General features: G+C 42.1%; 1 protein-coding gene across 6 annotated transcripts; it reads right to left on the reverse strand.

The window, feature by feature from the left end:
* Window positions 1-1124: 1124 nt before the first annotated feature.
* LOC119484674 lies at window positions 1125-25791 on the reverse strand. Of its 6 annotated transcripts, XM_037763668.1 has the most exons (13): window positions 25653-25788; window positions 21443-21595; window positions 10548-10606; window positions 9462-9558; window positions 7453-7673; window positions 7235-7349; window positions 7039-7141; window positions 6022-6109; window positions 5790-5929; window positions 5402-5606; window positions 4061-4154; window positions 3839-3917; window positions 1125-2772 (listed from the first exon to the last, which is right to left on the reverse strand). In XM_037763668.1, the coding sequence occupies exons 5-13, from the start codon at window positions 7550-7552 to the stop codon at window positions 1774-1776; spliced, it is 1923 nt and encodes a 640-aa protein (XP_037619596.1). In that variant the 5' UTR covers window positions 7553-7673; window positions 9462-9558; window positions 10548-10606; window positions 21443-21595; window positions 25653-25788; the 3' UTR covers window positions 1125-1773. The 6 variants fall into 6 exon arrangements, with proteins under 6 accessions (XP_037619596.1, XP_037619597.1, XP_037619598.1 ...); XM_037763669.1 differs by lacking the exon at window positions 21443-21595 and having other exon boundaries at window positions 25653-25791; XM_037763670.1 differs by lacking the exon at window positions 9462-9558.
* Between the last annotated feature and the right edge of the window lie 14 nt (window positions 25792-25805).

A 25805-nucleotide genomic window follows, 5' to 3' on the forward strand; every position in this document is an offset into this window, starting at 1 on the left:
GAGGGCTCTGCAGAGAGAAACGTTGTCATCTCCGACAAAACTCCAGTGTCTCCTTGTTCACTTCAGCTGCGGGTGGAGATGACAACGTTACTCACTGCAGAGCCCCGCTGCCTCAGCCTGCGCTGAAGCAGGAGAAGCCAACACTAGGATCAGCATTGATTCATAGAGAGACCTTCGTCTGGTCAGCTAACATTACTGCCAAGCAGCTGAAATATAGAGTGATATTGTGGTTTTAGCTGACGTGTGTCGCCTCACTGTGTTGAGCGATGCTCGTTCATGTCTATTTAGAGCGAGCAAGCGCGAGCCCAACGCTGACTTTCATTGACTTAACGGCCACAGGTGTCGCTGTTAACAAGCATTTCTGAAAGTTACAAATAGTCCCTTTAATAAAAACATGAAATATTTTTTTCTGAGAGATTTTACAGAGGTCAATAACTTAAGCGTCTTCACAGTCAGTACTTTAAATATAGCTGCCATAAATCGGTAAAGTTTATACATATAGTTTATATATATTGTACAAGTGACTGATTAAAGTTATCATTTGGTGTATTTGACCACTAGAGGCGCTAGAGAGCAATGTTCTGATGAGTGACTGTGTCAATGTATTGTTTATACTGTGTGTCCTGTTGAACCAGCAGAGAACACACACTGATCTATAAGCACATGAGAGACTCGATAAACATTTCTGGTTTCAAAACATTAATAAACAAATGCTTTATGAGGTAGGGAATGCATTGTTAGCCTTGCACGCTGGATGTGAGAAAATCGATGATTCTTTACAATGACAACAAGATACCGTAATGATCTGTTCGGTATACAAACTCATCATGAATCAGACAGGCTGCTACCACAGCGTATCGGGCCATTGTTAATTGTTAAAATTAAATAAATACAAAATAAACATGGCGCCGGGGGAGTGGGTTAATTTTCTGAGAAATTCTGATTGACAGCCGGCAGCTGGACAGCAGATCTCAGATCAGCTCTGACTGCTTGTTTTCCTACGGTCTGTGAAATCTTGCAGATGCCGTTAGGAGCACCGGAGGACACAGAGGAACATGATTTACTACTGTCATGATGTAGCGACTGTTTATATAAATAACTTTTATAAATATATTTGCTCCAATCTCGTGAGAACGGGTTGGTTCTTATGTTAAAGAATGGCCTCTGAGCGAGGAGAAGATCCTGAAAGATACATGTATGCCTTTCTTTCATGTTCTTTCTGTGTTATTTAATGAATATAACTCTGATATCATTATGCACTTTATCCTCATGTTAGACCCGTTATAGGTTATATTTTGCCAATGGGTTATCAGATAAATCCTAAAGATTGCCGTTTCTGATGCCCTCAAAGATACGTAAACACGTTTTTGTTTTCTTTCATGAACATAAATAACTATTAATAAGAGCGGCGTGGCTTTTCCCAAGTCTGTTTTTTGGGCCGTTAATTGCAGCGCCACCATGCGACTGATTGGAGTCACATTTCTCGGGAAGCATTTGCACATCATTTCCAGTTATAGGGCCGAGTTTCATGTTCGTGGCTCATTCCAGTTCACAGCAATTTGAGCCACGACAAAAGATAACAAACAATAATACTGAACACTTTGGGCTTGGAACCCTACATTCATTGAAATCGGTGAAGTCTTTGAGAGTTGAACATTGAGCATTAAATGAAGAGAACAATTAACAAACTGACTCCTCTGGCTGTCGGGCTGTTATGATACCACATACTGTGTTGTACAGCATTTGCCGTCTGTTCTTAGCTCTGATCCTGTCTTACATATATCCGTCACCAGAGGGCTCCACTGACCTGGTAGTTGACATTAGAGCAGTGGTCTCAAGTAAATGCTGAGGATGCAGAGCTGGACTCAAATGTGTGAAAAAGTTCAACGGCTGTGGTGTGAAAAAGGGTGAGACGCTGTAAGGAGGAGGAGGAGGAAGAGGAGGAGGAAACAGGAGGCTGGTGGATTCAGTGGATTTATCAGCGTCCTCCAGGCTCTCCTCCAGGCTCTCCTCCTGACTCTCCTCCTGACTCACCTGCTCCTCGCCCCCGCTGCTAATGCCTGAATCCAGCTCGGGGCTGTCAGCCTGCAGCTTCTGGACTTGCTCGTAACCGGAACAAACCTGAATGGGCCCTTTGCCAAAATCACCTCCACTGCCTTCAAACAACTTCTGAATAACTACGTCTTTTTCGTTCCCTGCCTCCCTCTCCTCCTCACCTTCAGGCCCCTCGTCTGTCACATTGATGCTATCTGCCTCCAGGCTCTCTTGACTGACCTCTTCGCCACTGCACACGCCTGAATCTAAACTCTGGAGCCTGGCGCGCTCGACGTGGAGCTTCTCAGCCTTCTCATAGTCTGAAACTACCAGCATAGGCTCACTGTTGTTGCTGCCTTTGGAGAGCAACTGGCGAATCTCTGCTTCTTTTGCTCTCACTTCATCCTCATCCTGTTCTGCATTTTTACCTTCAGCTTGACCACCAACAGGCCCATAAGGTGTTTCAGCGGCGCAGGGCGCCAGATTCCCCGCAGTGAGCGAGGAGACAGGAGGAGGAGGCGGAGGAGGAGGCGGACACAGCTGGGAGTAAATGGGGTTGGAGAAGTTGGAACTGGTCGACTCGTGTCTGCTTTCACTTCTCATCTTCTCTAGCAGCGCCGCCCCTGGCCCGCAGGATGCGAAAGTATCCACAGAGGAGGTCACCTCGACGGAGACGATTTCCACCAGTTTAGAGGGGGAAAGAAAGGATTCGCTGTTGAAGGGAGGTCTCAACCAATTCTAGAAGGGAAAGGTTGAAAATACAGAAGACATTAAATTTGCATAATAACGTTGTTAAGCTGAATAAACAGGCTGTAAATATCAAGTGTTTAAAATGTTTTTGTCTCTATTCTCTGCTGCTGCAGTGACACGGTTTTGACCTTTATGATCTAAAAGGTCATACGTCTTTTGACTAATTTTCAGTCTGGTTTCACAGCCTACGTGGGCTGTTCATCCTGCTGATTTGCGTCATGTTGAGCTCAGTTTTTTTTTTACATTATATATATACTATATTTAAAGCTCTAACTAATTTTACTTTATCACATATCAGATGGGAAATGTTTTATGTTTATTAAACAGGTGTCTTATACAAAAAATCTAATGTGGTTTGAATGTCCTTGGAACATACACTAACGTTTCTCTATTTTAAAAGTAATACTTCAAACACTAATGAATATTTTTTTTATCTTAACCATGGATCAAATGACGTTTGTGAAATAATCACGAAATTTGATTTGCGTACATAGACATGATTTAGCTTTTTTTTCGTGACGCTCAGCACGACTTTCAACAATGTATTTTTTGTGCGTTTTCCTACGAATCCAGCAACACGTGACGCATGTGTCAATTTCCACTCCAGTCTTCAAAATGAAACTAGGCAACAAAAGTACTTAGTTAGGTTTAGGACAAGATCCTGGTTAGGGTTGAAATAACTCTGGAAGTAGCGTAACTTAAGTACAGAAGTTACGTGATATATAAATCAACTTTGACTTCTGGTCTCCTGGGTCCAACCACCGAAAAACACCCACCCCGACCTCCTCCCTATGCGGCGTTCACAGCTCTCTATACTTCCCAGTTCACAATTAAACGGATTACATACTGTACGTGTTGATTTCAAGCTCTGATAAACATGCTAACTGCCCAGCAGTAAAATGATTTCTTTCCTTGGTATATTATCCCCCTCCCCCGGCTTCGTAATAATTTTTTTTTTTTACCTACAATGGACCCAATAGGGCGTCGTAATTATGTGATCTTGTTCAAACACAGTTTCTACAGTGTTAACATTTTTTAAGAAAGAAAATCTCACCTTGAAATCTCCATGCTTCAGGAAGGAGTCTGCTGGGTCTGGTATGGGTTTACCTCTGATTCTCTTCACCACGTAAACCCTACAAAACAGAATGAGGTCACCTTAAAGTGCAGTTGTTGAAAGAAATGTGCAGCTCTTGAACACAGAAGATCAGATTAGTTCCATGTTTTTTGCATCACAGGTGACACAAATGTCTTGGAAAAGTACTTTGTGTGCTCTTACCAGGTGGTTTTGTCGGTCTTAAAGCGTAAGACAACCAGAAATATGGAAAACGCTGCCGCACCGGCAATAATGGCCAGACGGCCCCCAAGAAAACCTGACAAACACAGGACAGAGCATATCACAGTGTTAATATACTGCATTTATATCAATAATAATAATAATAATAATAATAATAATAATAATCTTTATTGTCCACAAATGTGGAAATTTGCCTTCGGCTTCACAGGTTGGTTAAAACACATCATAGTAAATGACAGTAAATACAATAAATAGCACAACATGCACAGTACATTCAGTATACCAGCAACGGTGTAGGCTACAGCAGACAGCCGGTAACATATTTATGGATTTTTTGATGGACCTCTGGGATTTGTCCTGGTATACGTCAGACCGGTACATACGGGTACTTTGCAACAAGTCAAGGCCGCGCCTCCTCTTTGGGGGGAAAGAAAACCAGAGATCCCACAGACTTCAATGCAATCTGACGTATGTTTGGATTGTAATTTTCAACTAAAATGGGCGTAATAGCCTATGTACGTCTACAGCCGGCGACTTATCCTCTAATTTTGTCGAACCTCAATAGCTCAATAGGCTAGCTATGGATTCCAAATCCCAACAAAAAGAAGTCTCTGAAGAAAATAGAGAATTTAATAGTGCCGGGACAGATTCGACAACAAGTCATTTAAAGACATTTCCAGAACAAGCAGCCAAATGTCCTGAGATGTTTCTTCAATGTCCTGCCTCTCATTTGCACATGGGCCTTCACTGTATTAGACTTAATAGGCTGTGTTACCTTCATCACAATGCTCAAATGTTTTGTGGCTCCAGACGGATTTAAAAAAAAAAAAAATTTGGGCTAAAATTGCTCTTTTGATAGTAAAAGGTTGCCGACCCCTGAGTTAGCATAAGGCTAACAGGGAGTTAGCAGCGGAAGTCTCTGGAGCACATCCTGCAAAAGTAGTGCGACGGAGTGAGATGGCCTACGAGAAGTTACTGTAACTGTAATCAAACCTCACCCGTGCTTGGGCGTGGATTCAGTGCAGAGAATACTGATTATTTTTTGACGATTTTGAAGCCTAATTTTATGTGTTGGCCGTTTTTTGTTTTTTTTATCATTTAAATTTGGCTGGGTGGTCAATAACACATTTTCCTGTGATGTGACTCAGAACACATATTTATTGTTTGCTTTACCGGGACTTTAAAAACATGTATTGTTCATCCAACTGGTTTCTTTCCCAGGAATTCAGGCAGAGCCACGAAACAAACGGCTCTAAGCTGAACATGGCTTGCCTTCCACTGACTGTATTTGTTAAACTAAACCAATTGTTCATATTTGGCAACCTTTATCTGGTGGTGGTTCTTTTGTTCCTCCTATGGGTGACACCCATGATGCAGTGGGGCTCCAGTCACTCCACATTGACTTGTAATCATTTCCAGATATCTTCGCTCGAACGCGTGCCTCGTACCTCTCGCCTTGATTCAGCTCATCGAGGTTCAGCTCCACGCTGCAGTCCAATTTACAACTTGTATCTAAAACATTGCTTTCCTGCGTAGACGGATCGTGAAAAGGAAGAAATGTCATGTTCATGTACTGTTGCTTGGGTTCCCTACAACCACAAGTCATTTGTGCAAATCATTTAACATTCAATCTCCAACACTTCTTTCTATTCATCTCTGACAAAAAACACACTCTCATTAATGCACAACATGGAACAGAATATATACATACACTCCACGACTGATTCTGGTGTTTCCACTGCAGTTGGCAGCTGTAAGTGTCTCCGTCGAAACGGGTATTGTATACAACTTGGGGGAACCAGGAAACGGTGGTGAAGTTGATACGTGGTTGTGGCGGAGGATTCAGCTTTACTGCAGCATCACACACACACAGATCATTTGTTTTAGGTCAACATGAATAGCTCACAGTCACAAGGAGGCGATATATAATTCATTGTACTCACTGTGACAAGCTGGCTTGAAGTAAACTTTCAGAGTTTGGTTCCCGGGGTTACAGTTTAGATCCATTAACAGATTCTCGTAGCTCATAAACTGAGAAGAAAAAATAATATTTCTCTTCATCAAACATTCATCAGACGACAATACAGAATGAAATGAGATCTAAATTAGTGTAAAGGCTTTTGGGCAGGTGAACTCATAAATTAGTCTGATTAAAAGCTCCAGCTAATAGCCTTAAAGCTTCGGTAGGCAACAGTTTTTTGGCATCATTGGGCAAAAAATCCACAATAACCTTTCAGCATAATCAAGTGTTCTGAGAGAAAACTAGACCTCTGCTCCTCCTCATGGCTCTGTTTTCAGGCTTTAAAAAAATCTAGCCTGTTACGGGAGACTTTGGCCAATCACAGGTCATTTCATTGAGAGAGCGTTCCTATTGGCTGTGCTCCGGCTGGTGGGTGGTGCTTGGTATTTCCTCAACTTGATCTCAACATGGCTGTCGGGTCACAAACTTTCTCATTTTACAGCTAAACAGTACACTACAAGATGTTTCTGAAAACATCTGAGGAGATAAATAGGCATTACAGTAACAGGATATTGATTCATATTTAATCAGCGCTACCTAGTTTGACCGTTTGATCGGAGTTGGCGAGTGATTGACAGCTGCTCAGAGACGGCAAGGCTCCAGCTCGGCTCTGATTGGTTGTTTTCCTCCGGTCTGTGAAATCTTGCAGAGATGCCATTGTGACTATTTCACAAACTGCAGTGAGATTGTTGGCCTTTTTTTTTAACATTAAAGCATGTAAACATGTTCTAGTAGAAACCCAAAATACAAGTATGAACCTTGAAATGAGCGCGATATGTAGCTGTAGTCTTCTATTTAACAGATAGACATGAGAGAGAGGTATTGATCTGTTCATCTAACTCTCTGCAAGAAAGCAAATCAGCATATTTCCTAAAGTGTTGAACTTTTCCTTCAGTGTCCCCTGGTACATTCTTCTCTCAACAGATATCCTCATACTCACTCTGCTGTCTATGTTGAAGATCAGGGTGCACTTCCTCAGCGTTGGTCTGGAGACGTCAACAGGCTCCAGTTTACATTCGGCGTTGTAGTTGATCCATTTAGAACTGGAGGAAAACATGCTGTTTTTATTATTTGACTGCACTCATAATGTTATCTGTGTACATTTATATCTACTCCAAGTACATTTCGGTCCTTACGTCCATGAGGCTTTTAATGTGCACACATTGTCTGGAAGATCAGATGCAGATGTGCTGTTCCACACACAAGTGATGGTACGATTGTAATCACTTTCGCAAGAGAGATCCGTGCGAGCTAACGGAGACAAGAACAAATGAAAAAGGTGTAACAAAAGATCTTGAAATCAATTCTGCTACAATATAATAATATATATCAAATCATCAAAACTATCACTGACCGATGTCTGGGTCGCTCGGACAGTTCTCAGCTTGCGCAGCGCCGACGCAAAGCAGAGCCAGAAGAAGAAACATCAGATGGGTTTTCTTCTTTCTCCCCATTTAAGTTGTCAGATCTCGAACCACCAGGATGGTTGTTTCACAAAGCTGTGGGGGGGTGGAAGGGGATGAAGGATTGTTCTTGCTTTGGGATGTGCCTCACTGCTTCCTCCTCCTTCTCATCCTGTGCAGATGGATGAAAACACAACTGCATGTTGCTCTGCTTCTTCATTTAGTTGTATTTGACAGAGTTTATTTCTGCACCCGACACCCGGTTGCCCCCGCACCACAAACGCAGCAAGAGACGGTTGTTACGCCAACAGAAATAGAAATGTTTCGGATCCTGCCTCAGTTTGTCCGCTTTGGTTTTACTTATACAGACTGATATAAAACACCTCTGTAAATGTGATGAATATACCCAGAGATGCAGTGATAATGTGATCATTTTACAGTCTGAGTTTTTAGTTTATTTCGAGTTAAATAATTGTGGAATTGTTGATTATAGTAAAATGAGGGAAGGGTCCTGTTCAAAGAGCTGGACACAAATAAAGCGATGTGAAGTTGGTTGAATTGGTAAACACGGACAGCAAAAACAAGGTTTAAATGGAAGAGTTTGATGTACACTGTTAATAATTCTTAATGTGCGTTTCTGGAGATGAAAAATACGGACGACTTTAGAGGGACGAGTGCTCAGACTGAGTTACAGTATTATGTAACTATATATACTATATATATATATATATATATATAATCCAAACAACATTTGAAGCAGCAGCGCTGTGTGTGTGTGTTTGACCAATCAGCGATGGTCATCCCTCCAAACTCCACCCCCAAAGTTCCTGTACTTTCCGAAAGTACTACCCCCGATCAGGACCTTTTGGGGGGCGTAAAATGTCCCAAGAACTTAATTTAGACGCTTTGAGTCCCTCAAAAGGTTCTTAGTTCTGGGGGAAAAGTTCCTGCGATGGAAAAGCGGCTTATGTTCGGATGTAAAGAGTAGGGATGTCACGAGAACCGATACTTCGGTACCAAGTCGATGCCAAAATTTTAAAAAAAGTGACGGTACTCTTTTTCTACAGTACCAAAGGTACCGTACGATGCCTGTAAGGGTCGTTGGTAGTGATGTGACAGTGAGGAAAAATTTCCCACCAGTAATAAACTTTGCACCGGACATTTTACAAGAAAAGATGACAGTCAACATGCGCAGAGCGCTGACTCTGATCTTTACTGTCGGGTGGCGGTGTGTCTGGCCTCTCCGGTAAAGCTTTTGCTGCGGGGCTCCGCTAAGGGGGTCTACTTGGCACCGCTGCTCCGTGCATACCGGCTGTGACGGCTCCATCCACCTCGCGGCGATTACCTCATTAACGTTATGGTTCCCTTATAGCGTTGGGATTAAACGTGAAATATTGCCAAATAGGTGCATTTGCTTTTCACTTCGACAATAAATCCTCTGCCTCCTACTCCTACCCCAGCTACTCTGAGCTGACGGACCAGATGCATTCACGGTCAGTTTGTAGCGTCCATCGTCTGACTATCGATTGATAACATGCCTCTGATACGCCAAAATGAACAAAATGGGTCAATTATTTTTATTTATTACTTAAAGGCTACATGCCTCTGTTTTTTGTAATGTTCAAATGTTCAATGTTGCCAGATCTCAGAAGAGAGAAACACGCAACCAGGTCTCTAGAAACAAGCCGAAAAGAAGCAACTCTCCCAACAAAAAAAGGCCAAAACAAGCGACCTTACCTACCTACCACGACCTGCCACAATATGAGAGAGAGAGGCGGCCACTACCACCACAAACGTCCGTCCCCTTTCATATATTATTATCCTCTATCACAATATGGTTCGCTATTTTGGAGAGCCCCCCCACAATAATTTAATTATTTAGGCCTTACCAGCATACATCAGCTATAGGCTACAGCGGCCACTCTCTCCCTGGCAAAATGTTTAAGCAAAATCTGCTTACCTTTTATTGGTGGCCACCTTCGCCACAGAGAGAGAAACCACCGGACCACTGCAGCAGGCTGCGCCTTGAGGATCGTCTTCGTTGCTCTTGCCAACACCTGTTTTTCGTGACGCCAAATATGTAGGTGAAAAATCAGACTCAGGAGAGAGAAGTTGATGGAGATGCAAAAGACCCTTTATTGCATAAAAGACCTGAGCCTTACGTCTCTGCAGTCAACACAAGAACTGATTTGTATTTTCGAGTACATCAGTATATCAAGACGTAACACACACCCTTGATTAAGGTAATGATTAATCCCCTTCTGACAGGTTTTTCCCGCAATTCCCCGATCTGGCCTGTTCTGGTCTAATACAAATAGAAACAAGATATCTCCGTGTCAAAGTCTAATTTCATGTTGACTGTTCCTGCACTTTCTAGAGGACAGGCGACTATCACTGTCAGAATGATTCTCCATTAACCCTTCTATGACAACATATTATACTGTAGTTATATATGCGTAGCTTTACAATGATTAACATAGGCCTGTAGCAGTTTTCCACCACAATGGCTACTTACTCAAGAAATCAATAATTTGACAAAGAAATGGTCCGCCAGAGTTCAACATCAGAACTGCGCCCATAGCAACGGTCTGTTATACGTAGCAACGGTCTGTTATAAAGAAATAACAGACCGTAGAACGCCGTGATTGACCAATCACCAATTGACCAATTGAGTATTCAACAAAGCCATGTAATAAGACATCATAATATTTTGCTTTAATGTGCTCCTTCTCATAATGTCAAATAAACAAAACCAAACTACTTGAAATGATCGTTAGACATATTATATGAAGTTACAGTTACAGCAGTTGACCCATGAATAATCCCCCTGTTAATAAACCACAGCCTGTTTCATTAGATGTGGGTGTAAAACTCTGCAAATTATTCTTTGATAATGTGCTTTAAAGTTAAACGCTCATCATACCAGTGTCTCATGAAAAATAGGAAAATACTCCACATTAAAGTAGAGCAGCTGTCTGCCTGCGTAAGTATCACATCCTCTTCTTAACACCATACAAAACAACCGTCTCTACTTTGAGTGTCTTACCTGTTGGTGAAGCTGCTCAGGATCTGAGACAAAGTGCTGCTTTCATTCCATTTGATGCCCTGCGAAAGAACAGCAGACTATAATTAAAGTTTTTCCCCCTCACAGGAAATAGCAAACCGCCACCCAGTAAAGATAAAGATAGAGAAGTTGTACTCCTTGAAGGTCACTACTGAGAAACCTTATCACAAATCAAGAACAGTCCACCTACGCTGAGGGTGTCGTCATCACCTCTGAGTTTTGGTGGCTAACACTTCAGAGCAGTTTCCGCTTGTATTTTTCCTTCAACTGATCAATAAGTACATATTCTAGTGGTAATACTGCACCTCTTTCTAGAAACCGATCCGTCAATAGAGTCCTAACACAGGTGGCTGCTGGCTACTTCAGTGTTGATGCTACAGTTTTAATCCCCCCTGAACAAGTTAATTGTTTACCGTCCTTTACTTCCCTGCAGCTTGTCATTTCCCCAGTCTGTTACAGTGTTTGATGTCTCTTCTTGATTTCATGTGTGATTCTTCTCTTTTTCACAACATTCAGTTATAATGAACGGTTGTTGCTTTTGCATCTGAACCACACTGACATTTAAAGTATGTCAAAAACAGGATGACAAATATACATGTGTGTGTGTCAGGTATGATTTGCGGTGTGTGGTTATTACAGCCCACTGCACAGCGACCCACAAACACCCACAGCCCCGAATACAAAAACTAACCTTCACTTTTCACTCTGCACAATAACAATAACAATAACAGTACACCTTCTCAAGGACTCTATACAATTTGTAAGAATATAAATGTTAAAAAGAAATATTATTTTTTGCTGTGTGTGTGTATATATATATATATATATATATATATATATATATATTACTATGAAATCAGAAAACCTAATGAATCCATTGGTACCAACCATGTCGTACTAGCTTGTTATAAAGGAGGCTAAATAAAGCTCCAAATTTACACTAAATTTTGGCGAGGAAAAACGCCAATGGCCATTTTCAAAGGGGTCCCATGACCTCTGACCTCCAGATGTGTGAATGAAAATGGGTTCTATGGGTACCCACGAGTCTCCCCTTTACAGACATGCCCACTTTATGATAATCACATGCAGTTTGGGGGCAAGTCATAGTCAAGTCAGCACACTGACACACTGACAGCTGTTGTTGCCTGTTGGGCTGCAGTTTGCCATGTTATGATTTGAGCATATTTTTTATGCTAAATGCAGTACCTGTGAGGGTTTCTGGACAATATTTGTCATTTTTTTGTGTTGTTAATTGATTTCCAATAATAAATATGAACATACATTTTCATAAAACAAGCATATTTGTCCACTCCCATGTTGATAAGAGTATTAAATACTTAATAAATCTCCCTTTAAGGTACATTTTGAACAGATAATTTGTGATTAACTATGGACAATCATGCGATTAAGCATAATTAAGTATTTTAATTGATTGACAGCCCTAATATACGGTGCTATATATATGTACAATTTCCTTGCACAGCACAGCAGGGGAAACAGCACAAGTTCTTGCAGACAGCCCGGTCACCTGTTTATGCGGTTTTAATAAAGGTCAGAGTGTTTTTTTCTGAGAAACCAAATGTTCCATTGCACTGACAGGTGCACTTCCTGCTAACTCACTTCCTTTTCTTAAAACAGCACTAATCAAATGGCTGAAAATAATAATCATTAACTTATTGTCATTATGAGGCATAAAGCTGAAGTGTATACCTTCCCAGTTCTATGCATTATAGATAACAAGCCAATGTGCCAGTAATCAGGAAGTTAACATCGTGTAACTGTGTCACTTTTTTTTGGTATTTGAGAATGCAAAAAAAAAAGTTTTAAAAAAAAGGTGAGAAAAGGGAAGCTGAGCTGCATAGATCCTCTTAAAGCCACAGTATAGCACCGTATTATTAGATCCAGGCCACTCAGCCCAGCGGTATCAATCACAAATCGGTAGCTCTTTGTAGTTTGTTATAACAGAAGGTCCTTCTGTATAACGGACACATCAAAAATATTTTTTTAATCACTCTTAATTGCCAATGTGTGAACAGGTTGTAACCTGACCTAAAAAATGAGACCTTCCACGACGTTCTGGGTTTCCTCTATCAGCCTGCAGAATGCTTTTAATGTAGGGTGACCATATTATCAAACCCCCAAACCAGGACACTTTAGTGCACCGCACGTTCATGCACGCGCACGTTCATGCATGCGCGCACAGGCACGCACTAATCTGCACGCACCATAGGCGTTTTCATCAGGATGGCTAACTTCGCGCACCTGTGGCGCATTTGAGCACGGAGTGGGATCAGAAAGACGGCATTATTATAGGTGGGTGCATTAGAGGCTGTGAGTGACAATCATGATTTATCACATTCACTACTCTCTCCCCCTTTAATCACAGGGCCATCCCCCTCATGACGCACTGACAGTTTGGGAGTCCTGTAGAAAGTTTCCCTCAGAGGAAACGTATTGTTGTCTGGGCCTACGTACATTATTTTTCAACGTGTTTCGTCTCAGGCTGTTATAATTATAATTGTGGAGCTCAGATGACATTTTGGCCAGGATGGAGACACCGGGTGAAAAACTGACAGGAACAGACGGACCTGAGGGAGTTATAAGCGGAGCGAAATGCCTGTTGATGCGCAGAAGGAACTGTGTAGAATAATTAATCAAAACGACACGTTTGATGTGCACATAAGCACGGAGGGTTCTGTGGATCAAAACTACATTTAATGTAACAAGTGGATAGCTGTTGCATCAGTGCGTAATTGTAGCTTGACCGTGCGCAACTTCACTCCATAGAGACTGCAGCGGTGCGCTGTGCTGGCTCTCTATATACTTATCTCATGTGCACAAATGAATTAATGAGTGGAACATGATAAACATCTATTTAAGTATAATTATTACTTTAATTGTTGTGAAAACTGTGACAATTTGTTAGTGACTGTTGAAAACCGGGACATTTGAGTGTTTTACAGATATGTGTCGGGACTCGGGACACCGGAAACCGGGATTGTCCCGGACAAACCGGGATTGTCCCGGACAAACCGGGACGTCTGGTCACCGTATTTTAATGTGAAAAACCCGGACCCGTTTTTTTCAGGGAAAATCCAACGGATGTGACGTCATAAACTATGCACCAGTGCCTTTACTCTCTTCAGCTACAGGGCTAACAGTGGGCAACCATAGCTAACGTTCGCTAACGTCAACAAGCGACCAGCCCCCACCACAACTCAGACTCCAACACAAACTCCACGGAAGCACGAAACAACCAAAGTTATACAGCGGGTAAAATAAGTATTGAACACGTCACCATTTTCAGCAGTAAATATATTTCCAAAGGCACTATTGACATGAAATTTTCACCAGATGTTGGTAACAACCCAGGTAATCTATACATACAAAGAAACCAAAACAAATAAGTTCAGAAATTAAGTTATGTGTAATAATGTGAAATGACACAGGGAAAAAGTATTGAACACATGAAGAAAGGGAGGTGCAAAAAGGCATGGAAAGCCAAGACAACAGCTGAAATCTATCAGTAATTAGAAACCAGTCCGGCCCCTTGTCAGTGCAAATTAATATCAACTGGTTCAGTCCCAACTGATGGCCTATAAAAAGGTGTCTCATGACCAAGGTGTCACACAAGAAACATCTCATGATGGGTAAAAGCAAAGTAGCACTGTTGGGGCCATAATCCGGAAGTGGAAAGAACATCATTTCACCTGAGTTAGTTTAGCTCTGAGAATATCTAGTGAATGTACAGTGGACGTTTGTTCAGAAATAAATACTGCAGCTCCTCCAGACCAACAGAGGTTTCCCGTGTCTTGTGAAGTGACAGGGCTCCGCAGAGAGAAACGTTATGGTCTCCGACCAAAACTCCGGTGTCTCCCCTGTTTCTTCTGACCGCGGTCGGGAAGCTGAAGCAGGAAAAGCCAACACTAGGATCAGCAGTGATTCATGGAGAGACCTTCGTCTGGTCAGCTAACATTACTGCCAAGCAGCTGAAATATAGAGTGATATTGTGGTTTTAGCTGACGTGTGTCGCCTCACTGTTTTGAGCGATGCTCGTTCATGTCTATGTAGAGCAAGCAAAAGCGAGAGACGCTGACTTTCGTTGATTTAACGGCCACAGGTGTCGCTGTTAACAAGCAATTTCTGATTCTTACATAGATTCCTTTAAAAGGATAGTTTGGATTATTTGAAGTGGGGTTGTATGAGGTGTTTATCCATAGTCAGAGGTACTATGAGGAACTTTTAACTGGTTATGAAACTGTCTCAGTTAATACTGATGCCAGGACTGGACTGGCCATCTGATAGACCGGGCCTTTTCCGCGTGGGCCGACATGCCCTTTGGGTCTTTTTAAAAATTTTGTCCGACAGGCCCATGAAACAGGTCGATTTGGGTTTTTTTCTAAATTGGCTGATGATGATGATGATGATAGAGAAACGTGCCTGTCTGTATCAGTTCCGCCACCACACGTCTCTATATGAATGTGAGCCTTCAGCTGAGAGGTTGTTTCTACCGAGTGGAGAGTGGAGAGTCGTCCTCAGCGTTTGACAAAATTAGCAAAATGATAAAACCATTAAGAATTGCATTGATTGCACACACGGGGGACATCCTCATCCTCACTAGCAACTTGATAATTTTGCTGTAGCTTAAGCATTAAAATGTCCAGCGAAAGCGCTGCATTTTGCAGAAGTGTCAAATAAATAGTGGAGTAAAAAGTACAATATTTCCCTCTGAAATAGAGTAGAGTAGAAGTATAGAAGTACCGTGGAATGTACTTAGTTACCTTCCACCACTGGTAAACCGCTGGTAAATAGTGCCAATAACAGAAGGTGATATATCAACCCAGTTACACAACAGATCGTGAAATATTCACGAAATTGAATGTATTGATTTGTGATTGTGATGGGAAGCACAAAATCAATTCTTATGTAATCCACATAGGTGCGACCCGGGAAGTATAGAGAGTGGCGAATGCCGCGTAGGGGAGGAAGTCGGGTGGATGGGTGGGTCAAAAAACACAGGACTTTCACTCAGGAGACCGGCGTTCATGTCATGTGTAAAACCAGAAGTTAACTTTGATTTATTTGTCATGTAACTTCAGTATTTAAACCTGCAGTAGGCAGAAATGTTTTGGCATCATTGGGAAAAAAAATCCATAATAACCTTTCAGCATGTTGTAATTCAAGTGAAGAGAGAAAACTAGACTTATGCACCTCATCATGGCTCTGTTTTCAGGCTTTAAAAAATCGATCTAATCTAAACTTTGACAAATCACAGGTCATTTCAGAGAGAGATTGGCTATTGGCTGTGCTCCGTGCTGCCGGGTCACAAACTTTCTCATTTTACAGCTAAACAGTACACTACAAGATGTTTCTGAAAACATTTGAGGAGAGAAATAGGCATCATAGTAACAGAATATTGATTCATATTTGATCAGCGCTGCCTAGTTTGACTGTTTAATCGGAGTTGGCGAGTGATTGACAGCTGCTCAGAGATGGCAAGGCTCCAGCTCGGCTCTGACTGCTTGTTTTCCTCCGGTCTGTGAAATATTGCAGATGCCAGTAGGCGCACCGGAGGACACAGAGACACTTTTTTTTCCCACTTCTACTCACTGCTGCTTTAAGTTACAGCAGTTCTGGAGTTGTTTTAACCCAAACCGCAATCTTTTCCTAAACCTAACTAAGTATTTTTAGTACTATCAGAAATTGACACGTGCATCACCTGTTCCTGGACATTCGTAAGAAAACACTTTGTTGTTGAAAGTCGTGCTGAAAAAATGTTGAGGTTTATGTACACAAATCAAATAGATCAAATTTCATGACTATATTTCACCAACTGCTGTGAGACTGTGTTGTATGTACTTAGTTACATTCCACCACTGGTAAACTGATGGTAAATAGTGCCAATAACAGAAGGTGATATTTTATATTCAGTTTAACCAAATGAACCAAAAGTGCCAAGTTATCGTCTGAATTATGTCACTGATTACAACTTCCTTTTAGGTCATTTGTTATCTGGAATGGATGATGAAATCACTCCACGGGCGTCATGTGAGTACGCTGCAAACTTTGGAGTATTTAGTTGGAAATTGTCATTTACCGGTCAATGTGTAACAAAAAAAAATACGAAGAAGTTGCTGATTGGAACTGTGACGAGACACATTCAGTGTAATCAGATAACTTGTTGTGACACACAATGACACGATTCAAAGTCATGCTGTACAACTTCCCCAGCTGACGGTGTGATCAGCGACGCACATAGTGGGAAAAACCTCAGTGGGGAAGCAGCAACTTTGAATCAGGACAACACATCTTCAGTCTTCTCAAAGGTTTACCTCTTTCTAACCTCTTTAACTGAGATACGTTTTTGTTCTCTTTATATCTGTCTACTGACATTTGGACTTCCCCTACGGCTCCAGCAGCAGAAACTGTTTTCTCTCACTTCCCTCTCAAAAAAAAACAGCACGGAAAGAACCACAAACTATACACACACATGCGCACAGAAAACACAAACTCAACCACTTCCTAACCCCTTTCTCTTTCCCAGAAAGCTACTGTTGGTTCAAATAAGAAAAAAAACCTCATTCACTACCCGGCAAGTAGGATGTTACTGATGCGAAGACGACTAAGGACACAGCCTCTAAAAGCTGCCATGTTGGAAGGCAGTAGATAGCATTTAATTTAGATGTATTAATACTGCCTGCTGAGGTGGCTAGTTTCATTAAACATTAGGGTTTTTTTTAATGCTAGATTTAATATATTTGCTTCATTTGAGTCTATGCAGAGGTAGAAGGAAGTTACAGATTTTATTGTTGTAGTCTGAGTAATGTGACGTCATATCCGTTCCGTATCCGTCAACCAAAACAAACCGCAACGAGACAAAACGACAAAGCAGAAAACGGCGGAGGGATACGACCTGCACCCTCACATTTTAAATCCGTCTATCGTATCAAAGAACATGTAATGCCAAGAAGGGATGTTAATAATTAACTGTTGACCGACCGAGCATTTTAAGCAATTCACGCGGTTAAACGGTTAAAAGAAATATTAATATTGAATTAAAAAGCTGAGCGGCTCAGAGGAGCGGCCTTAAGAGGCGCAGCCGGAGTTGCAGGATATAGGAAGTTGGCTTCGGTCTCTCGAGCGGTGTGAAGCGGAGGAGTTGTAGCGTGTATTCACCAATAAATAAACTGTACACACACTGCTACGTTCACAGCTATAACGCCACCAACAACCCCACACTCACCGCTGCCACACACACGCGGTCTGTCGGACACTCGCTAAAGTTTCGCCTCTCTGACAGACAGACGAGCACGAAGTCACCGGCAATGCTAGAGCTGCTAACGTAGCACAAATACATACACTCACATTGTTGGACACTCGCTAAAGTTACGCCGGGCCGACACACAGCTGACAACCTGCTAAACTATACTAAATGTGCAGTGGAGACTTTTACTAGGAAAGTGGCTGCATGTCCGCGACACTACACGCAGCAGCATTGCTGCTACAGTAGCTGTCCTGATGGTGAACTGGGGACTCAGTTGTCTGTTGTGCTCATACTCTGCAGCTGGCGCAGCGCTGCATGCAACGCACAAATCTTGTCGGTTAACAGTTAATAATAGTTTAACGAGGGTCGGTTATTGGTTAAAGGGACTGTTTGTAAGATTCAGAAATTGATTGTAACAGCGTCACCTGTTGCCGTTATGTCAACAAAAGTCAGCGTCCTGTTGCTCACGCTCACCCGTGTGCACGCGCTACGTGAATGTGAGTGAGCATCCGTCAAAACAGTGAGGCGACACACATCAGCTAAAACCACAAGATCAATATATTTTACCTGCTTGGCAGTAATGTTAGCTGACCAGACGAAGGTCTCCATGAATCAATGCTGATCCTAGGTGTCGGCTTTTCATGCTTCAGCCTCCCGACCGCGGCCGGAGGAAACAGGGAAGACACCGGCACCCGGTCGGAGACGATAACGTAACTCTCTGCGGAGCCCCGTCACTTCACAAGACACGGGAAACCTCTGTTGGTCTGGAGGAGCTGCAGCAGTTATTTCTGCACAAACGTCCACTGATCCTTCACTAGATATTCTCAGAGCTACTAACTCTTCTGCAGTGTGGAGTGTGCGCGGTGCACGTGAGGTGGAGCGAGCTGTAAGTGAAGGCAGGCAGAGGAGCAGAGGAGCAGAGTACAGCAGAGACTCCGGCCCTGGAGACCAAAGCTACGGTCTCTCCCGCGTCCTCCGACCGCGGCCAACACTGTTTAACAGACGGGCTTCACTAGATACAACTTTGAGTTTTTGGTGCTTCCGTGTAGTTTGTGTTGGAGTCTTGTCTGAACAGCGTAGCCACACGCGAGCGCGCATGGGGCACCGACCCGGATTGATTTATACGTGTAAGAAGTTACAAACAGTCCCTTTAAGAAACATTTTCAAATTAGCATCCTTAATGCCAAGAAGTGATCGCAACATCGCCATTTTGTGCTGAAAGCGACTAGTAAAAAAAACCGAACGTCCGCCCTAAAAATTGCCGTACAAATGTAAAACAAAATTATTTCTATTCTATTGTCATATTCTACTGAAATGGCCTGCGTTGGACAATACAATATTGTAGATATAATAAGCATTTTCAATCCAGAAGTCCAGAGTTTTGTCTCTTTGCTGCTTGTACTCTTTGATCGTATTGCGGTAACGCGCGGTCAAGCCGGCCGTCACTCTCATCTCCGTGGTCAAATCATCCGACGCCACTACAACTGTAGAGCACCCATATACTGACATTTATGTTAGAACGAAGCTGACGGGAGAGCCAGCGATGCACTTGGAGAAGTTAGAGGAAGTGTGACTACATCCGGTTTTCAAAATAAAGTGTTAACAAAGGGAACTGCATATACAAAATACATATATGGAAATAAGATTGATTGGATTATATTCACATGCCGCGGCTGAATGAGTCTGTCACTGAAAGAGCTGTTTAAAGCTCGACAACAAACCGTCCTCAAACAACTTTCTTCATTTATTAGAAAGAATTTTCTTTTCATGATCTGTTATCTGTTTTACATAATTTATCGTCGTTTCCATTCAGTCACATGACTGATGTGAGTTACATCATTTCAATTTTCCCTCAAACATTCAGCCTAATAAATCATTTCCAGTGTTCAAAAGACGCTATAGTCATATTCTGGGTTATTAAATAATGATAATAATAATAATAATGATCTCTTCCTCGCCTCCTCCGCTCGCATATCCCGTGGGCGGGACTAAGACGCGAGGAAAGGAAACGAGGAGACACGTTGGCGCAATGAAAAAGACCCGTAGACCATAAAGCAGGGGATGCTGTAGGGCGGGGCTACCTTGTGTTTGACAGGTCGCTACCACGCCGTTGTCCGGTCTGGGAGTTGTCCGTGTTTTCGTCTTAGGACTTTAACCCTTTCACACTGTGTTTTCAGTTCGTCAAAGTTAATTATAACCTTTTTGGTCGCCTAGAAATGTCTTATGCGGCGTTCAGTTGTGCTAATCTCCACCCTCTTTGTCACTGCTGGTTCCAAAAACAAGATAGTGATGGACAAAATGTCGAACTCGAAGCTTCAAAGCCGTAGTCCACAAACCAATGGGTGACGTCACGGTGACTACGTCCACTTCTAATATACAGGCTATTGGTGAGACAGGTTGCCGCCTGCTGGAAAACTGAATTAACCAGTTATTTGTATGGTGCATTGCACTAGAGTTAAGAATGTTAATGTTAAGATGTTGAGAGGAGCACATTAAAACCTGCAACCCAGCAGACACGTTTCACTGAAATGTAGAGTGTTGTAAAATGCCTTCGTTGGTTGGGTTAACTGGAAGAGTGTGGGGTTACGGTGGGATGAAGCAACATAACTTGCGACAGCAGCATGCAGCACGTAGGAGTAAACAGCACAACCTGAAACAGCAGCAGCAGCGATGTGACATTCATGATTCAGACCATGTGTCCCAAAACACGTGTGAGTGAAATGTCATGTAAACTGTTATCTTTGGTAATTTGGTACAAACATTAATGTTCCCCACTTTTCCTCTGGCATCAGCATCCGGTCAAAATTGCTAAATTTGTCCACATACTTTGGTTGGTAACATCAGCATGTTTGTCATTGTGAGCATGTTAGCATGCTGACATTAGCATTTAACCCAAAGCGCAGCCTCACAGAGTGGCTGACACACAAGATCATGTTAAACTACTGATGTGGCTTTTTAATCACACCCATTAAGAGTTATCTGGGTCACTATCTTTCTCTCCCCACTCCCCCACACTTCCTCCACCATCTCTCACCTCCCCACATGTCTGTTTGTATGAAAACGTATAATGTATGTATGGCAGGATCACGTCATAATTTACCTGTGAACATTGTCATGGTTACTGGGATGAAACTCTTAATTTGGAAAAGCTCACAGACATAACTATTAATCAACCTCTAAATTGACTTTTTTTTAAGGCTAGAAAAGTTTGTTTCCACAATTACATACTTGCAACCCAAGACATCTATTTCCTATCCAAAACACCTGTCATCGTCATATTTCATTGGCAGAACATGAGGCCATTAAGCAAGAAGACAGTGAGTTCAAGTTATTTTATCAAACGTCAATGGAGTACTTTTACTACAAAATGTCTTATTCTTATCTTGTTGTTTCACCATTATCATGATAAATGTGGTCATCATCGTCATCATTATCAGACACACGCACTAAAACCACTTCTAAACTTGCTTTATCTTCCTCTCCATCATCATTACCACTTCTGCTATAGCATCATTTCCCCTCACTGACTCATTCATTCATTACACTGAAAACTATGGCTGATCTACATAAAAGAAATAGCTCTTAACCAACGATAATTTACACACAAACCTACCTGTCCAGAGTCTTTCTCTTCTTCCTTCTCATCACGTACGTTCAAAATGATCGATCCATGTCTGTAGACTCATTCAGAATGTACTGAAACCTTTTGTTTCCCTTCTAAAGCTTCCAGACTATCTCGACCTAAAGTGACGTACAGGAAAGGTTTCTGAGTAAAGAGATTGAAAAAACTGTGGTTAGTGTGGTTTCCCCTGAATGCCGGTACACAATCCCATGTTTCAAGAAGTGTAAAAGAACAAGGTGAAAACCCCTTTTAAGTGTTGGCTCTCTTTTACCGTTGTTCGTGTTCACTTCACGTTCATCCCTTTATAGTTTCAGGCACAGAAGAAACGGAAGTTTCGGTTCACTGAGAAGAAAGTGTGTGCTTTCCCAGACTAGGCCCTACAACAACCCTGAAAAATACCCTCACACACACGTCTTAATGTAAACTCAAGGAACCTTCACTATTTTGTGCCTCCTTGTTACCTTGCTTTGCATATGTAAAGGGGAGGTAAATTGTGAGTCTATTTTAAAGTTTGACATTTTTGGGGAAATGTGCTTATTCAACCCGTTCTCACTCCCAACTTGTCAATTACCACCGTTCGGTCGGCGCCCCTCGGCATCGGAAATCGATGCACGGAGGCCCCCTTTAGCAACAGTATGTGACAAACTGGGCTTTCAGCTAACTCCAATGTAAACCCACCCGTGGCGTTTTTTGACGGTCAGAGCGATTGATGTAGTATTAATAGTGTGCGCCGGGTAGGGAATGAGTCCTTAACCCAAGTGAAGGAGTTCAAGTATCTCGGGGTCTTGTTCGCGAGTGAGGGGACGATGGAACGTGAGATAGGCCGGAGAATCGGAGCAGCGGGGGAGGGGGTATTGCATTCGCTTTACCGCAGCGTTGTGACGAAAAGAGAGCTGAGCCGGAAGGCAAAGCTCTCGATCTACCGGTCAGTCTTCGTTCCTACTCTCACCTATGGTCATGAGGGTTGGGTCATGACCGAAAGAACTAGATCGCAGGTACAAGCGGCCAAAATGGGTTTCCTCAGGAGGGTGGCTGGCGTCTCCCTTAGAGATAGGGTGAGAAGCTCAGTCATCAGTGAGGGACTCGGAGTAGAGCCGCTACTCCTTTGTGTTGAAAGGAGCCAGCTGAGGTGGTTCGGGCATCTGGTAAGGATGTCCCCTCTGGGCGACTCCCTAAGGAGGTGTTCCAGGTACGACCAGCTGGGAGGAGGCCATGGGAAGACCCAGGACTAGGTGGAGAGATTATATCTCTACGCTGGCCTGGGAACGCCTCGGGATCCCCCAGTCAGAGCTGGTTAATGTGGCCTGAGAAAAGGAAATTTGGGATCCCCTGCTGGAGCTGTTGCCCCCGCGACCCGACCCCGGATAAGCGGTTGAAGATGAGTGAGAGTGATGAATGAGTGATAGCGTGAGAGAGCTTATTTTCTGCAACAATCCAAAACCCATTGAAACAATCCCATCGGCTTTTTGTCGAGGGAACCAAGCCGATGCTAACTTCCTGGTTGGACTACAAAAATACATCATCCTCGGAGCTCTCTATAACTTCATACGCCACAAACCATTGCAACAAGTGTCCTAGCCCTGTGCATCACTTTTTAGAGTCCCCTGGAAACTGTTTCCGTTTTGTTGTGAGCTTCTTGCAGCGCTTTTCCTAAATGGTTAAATTTTGCACCAAACAATACAAATGGTTTCAACCCACAATTTGCTGCTTATGAGACATAAGTGAGCATGGGAATGACCACCCTATACTTCTATCATAATGTTCTTAGCCCTAATACACTTTAATCATTTATTCTAATTAATTAATTAATTAATTAATCAATTTTTTTTTTTATGATTTATGACTATAACAACATGACACACGGTGCTGAGCTGCATCTCAAATTAATGTTCAGGTTCCCAGCTTTCAGATGATGTACACCACTTTTATGTAACATCTACTGTTGACCTGCTATCTCCCCCTAAAGACCCCCTGTACCCCCCTAAAAAAGACAAAAGCAGGTCTAACCTCATTGGTTGTGTTTATAATGCAGAATAAAACATGGTTTAAAGTTATAATATGGAACTATTCTGCCAAAGCAACCAGACTCCATTGAAAAAAAACAGTAATTTTACATCACGAAACGGTAGGTTAGTTTCATTCAGTCTTGAGAAGGGCTGTAAAGGGCATTAAAATGCCTTTATTTTTACATGGCAATAATTGTTTGTAAACATGTAAAATAAAGGCATTTTAATTTTGTTCAAACACTACAGTGTGCCTTGGATTATTTTTGAGGGAGACTTGCATTTTGTACTTTTTTCACCCATTCAATGAGTCCTTCACAAGACTGAATGAGCCCAATACACCTGAAGGAATCCAAAGAGCACCTGTATGTGATTACCACAGAGACCCAGCAGCGCTTCTACTCCATTGTCTTCACGGTAGGTTAGTTTGTTTGTGTTTAGTTCGGATTCACCAAAGTCACACAATAGCACAAACAAACTAATCGATCGAGGCAGCGGTAGTCTGAGAGTGAGCGTGCTCGCTCCTCTAATGACTTTAATGACATTGGAGTGAAAAATAAGACACAAAAATAGACTTAATATACTGCTATGTGAGCAACAGGTAAATATGAACAACCTAACATTAACATCTTAGACCACTAGGTTATATAACAGGTAGGTCTGAAGAGTTGCTCCGTGGTTAAAGAGTAGGGAGATATTCGTCTCTCCATCGGGCCCAAAACTCAATTGTCAGACGTTATGCTGCCCTCAAGTGGAAACTCTTTGAATCCACCATCATGAACTTTTCTTTTTTTTGTCATTAACACTCTGAGACCCACAATAGACCCATTTTAGGGGGGTACAGGGAGTCTTTAGGGGGAGATAGCAGGTCAACAGTAGATGTCACATAGAAGTGGTGTACATCATCTGAAAGCTGAGAACCTGAAGATGAATTTGAGATGCTGCTAAGCAAGTTGTTCTAGTCATAAATCAGAAATAAACATTAATAAATTAATTAGAATAACTTGTAAAGGGTTTAAAACATTATGATTGAAGTGTATGATGGTCATCTCCATGCTCTATTATGTCTCATAAATTGTTGGAGCAATTTTTGGGGTTGATACCATTTGTTACACAGATTTGGTGCTAAATTTAATCATTTCTTTTACCACTTGAGAATTGATAAAGTGATCAATAATCCCTCCAAAATACCACATTAAGACACCAAGACCTTGAGGAACTCCATAGAAAAAGCCATGCTGTGATCTGGTATCAAAAACTTTTGACATTTGGAGATTTTTTCAAGAATTGCATTTTTCGGCGATTGGATAGTGAGCACTGTTGTGTAAACTGTCTCAGAAACCCCCTTATTGTCAATCTAGCTAGGAAAGCCATCCATCCTCTGAATGCTCTAGGTCTGTAGTTTGTGGCTGTAAAGTTTCATGAGGCTGTGATTATCCTAGAGGTCACTGAAGGTCATTTTATACAGTAAGGCCAAGTTAAAAAAAACTACAATGAAATGTCTCCTATGGGGACTAAAATCATCACACATGAATACAGTTGGGCTCATTGGATTCACAAGAGTCTCAGCTTTACAGTCATACTCAATTTATGTCATTGTTTAATGACTGTTTAGGGAGCCCAGTATGCAGAAATATTCAAATACATCATTTTAGAATAGGCGAAATAACACATTTATACTGCATTCAAAAATATGTGATTATCATAAAGTGGGCATGTCTGTAAAGGGGAGACTCGTGGGTACACATAGAACCCATTTTCATTCACATATCTTGAGGTCAGAGGTCAACGGACCCCTTTGAAAATGGCCATGCCAGTTTTTCCTCGCTAAAAACTAGCCCAAATTTGAAGTGTTATTTAACCTCCTTGCCGACATGGTAGCATGACATGGTTGGTACCAATGGATTCTTTAGGTTTTCTAGTTTGATATCTGTGTCTTTACTCTAGTCCTAAAACTGAACCAGCACAGCCTCTGAAAGACAGTAAAGTCGGTCGGGATCCCGCCGGTCTCAGGTCTGTTTTCATCATTTTGAAATCCAGACATTAAATTACGTGGTTTTAATATACCTATATTTAAAAAATATATATATATTCCCGAAAGGCTGTGTATTTCCCCTGTAGGTCGATCTATCTTCAGCACAGTGGACCTCATGTTCACAGCGAGATAACAGAAATCTTTATCAGATCACCACACTCACCAGTTAGAGCCAGGACGAGACGGCTACTCCCTCAGGCTGGAAGGATGGAACAGCACAGATGAAGAATTAGGTAGGACTCCTTTTTGTGTCATTTGTATGACATCCGTAAAAACAGACTTTTAAGAGGACCTTATTACTCCGGAATGACCATGA

This window comes from Sebastes umbrosus, chromosome 3 (assembly GCF_015220745.1).
Source record: "Sebastes umbrosus isolate fSebUmb1 chromosome 3, fSebUmb1.pri, whole genome shotgun sequence".
Classification (NCBI taxonomy): domain Eukaryota; kingdom Metazoa; phylum Chordata; class Actinopteri; order Perciformes; family Sebastidae; genus Sebastes; species Sebastes umbrosus.